Here is a 307-nt window from a genome sequence, read left to right on the forward strand (position 1 = left end):
TTATATTGAGGAATGGAGATGACCAGAGACTATAAGCTTGCTAGAAGAGAGCTTGGAGGATGAGGACATGTTGGAGGAAACAGAGATTGAGAACTTCTTACATGAGACCTTTATTATTACCATTACTGCTTTCAGTCTTTGGTGAACTTCCACCTGGCCTTGTCTTTATCATAAGATAGAAAAAGGAACGGATGGTCCAGAAAAGTAACAAAGTGTTTATGACTTACTTGTGCCCATATGTAGAGAAGGTTCCTCCTTTTCACTTTTCATAGTCATCTCCCCCTCCTCCATAGACTGCTGAGCTCCA

General features: G+C 41.0%; 1 protein-coding gene across 1 annotated transcript in view; it reads right to left on the reverse strand.

Moving 5' to 3' along the window:
* LOC108803202 (zinc finger protein OZF-like) overlaps positions 1 to 276 on the reverse strand; it is a 19,753-nt gene extending 19,477 nt beyond the window's left edge. The window contains exon 1 of the mRNA XM_018575040.1: positions 228 to 276. Within this exon, the coding sequence (XP_018430542.1) occupies positions 228 to 276 (49 nt within the window). The remainder of the gene's footprint in view (positions 1 to 227) is intronic.
* Positions 277 to 307: the final 31 nt, after the last annotated feature.

Source organism: Nanorana parkeri, unplaced genomic scaffold (assembly GCF_000935625.1).
Source record: "Nanorana parkeri isolate BGI_ZX_2015 unplaced genomic scaffold, ASM93562v1 scaffold3493, whole genome shotgun sequence".
In the NCBI taxonomy this organism is placed as follows: domain Eukaryota; kingdom Metazoa; phylum Chordata; class Amphibia; order Anura; family Dicroglossidae; genus Nanorana; species Nanorana parkeri.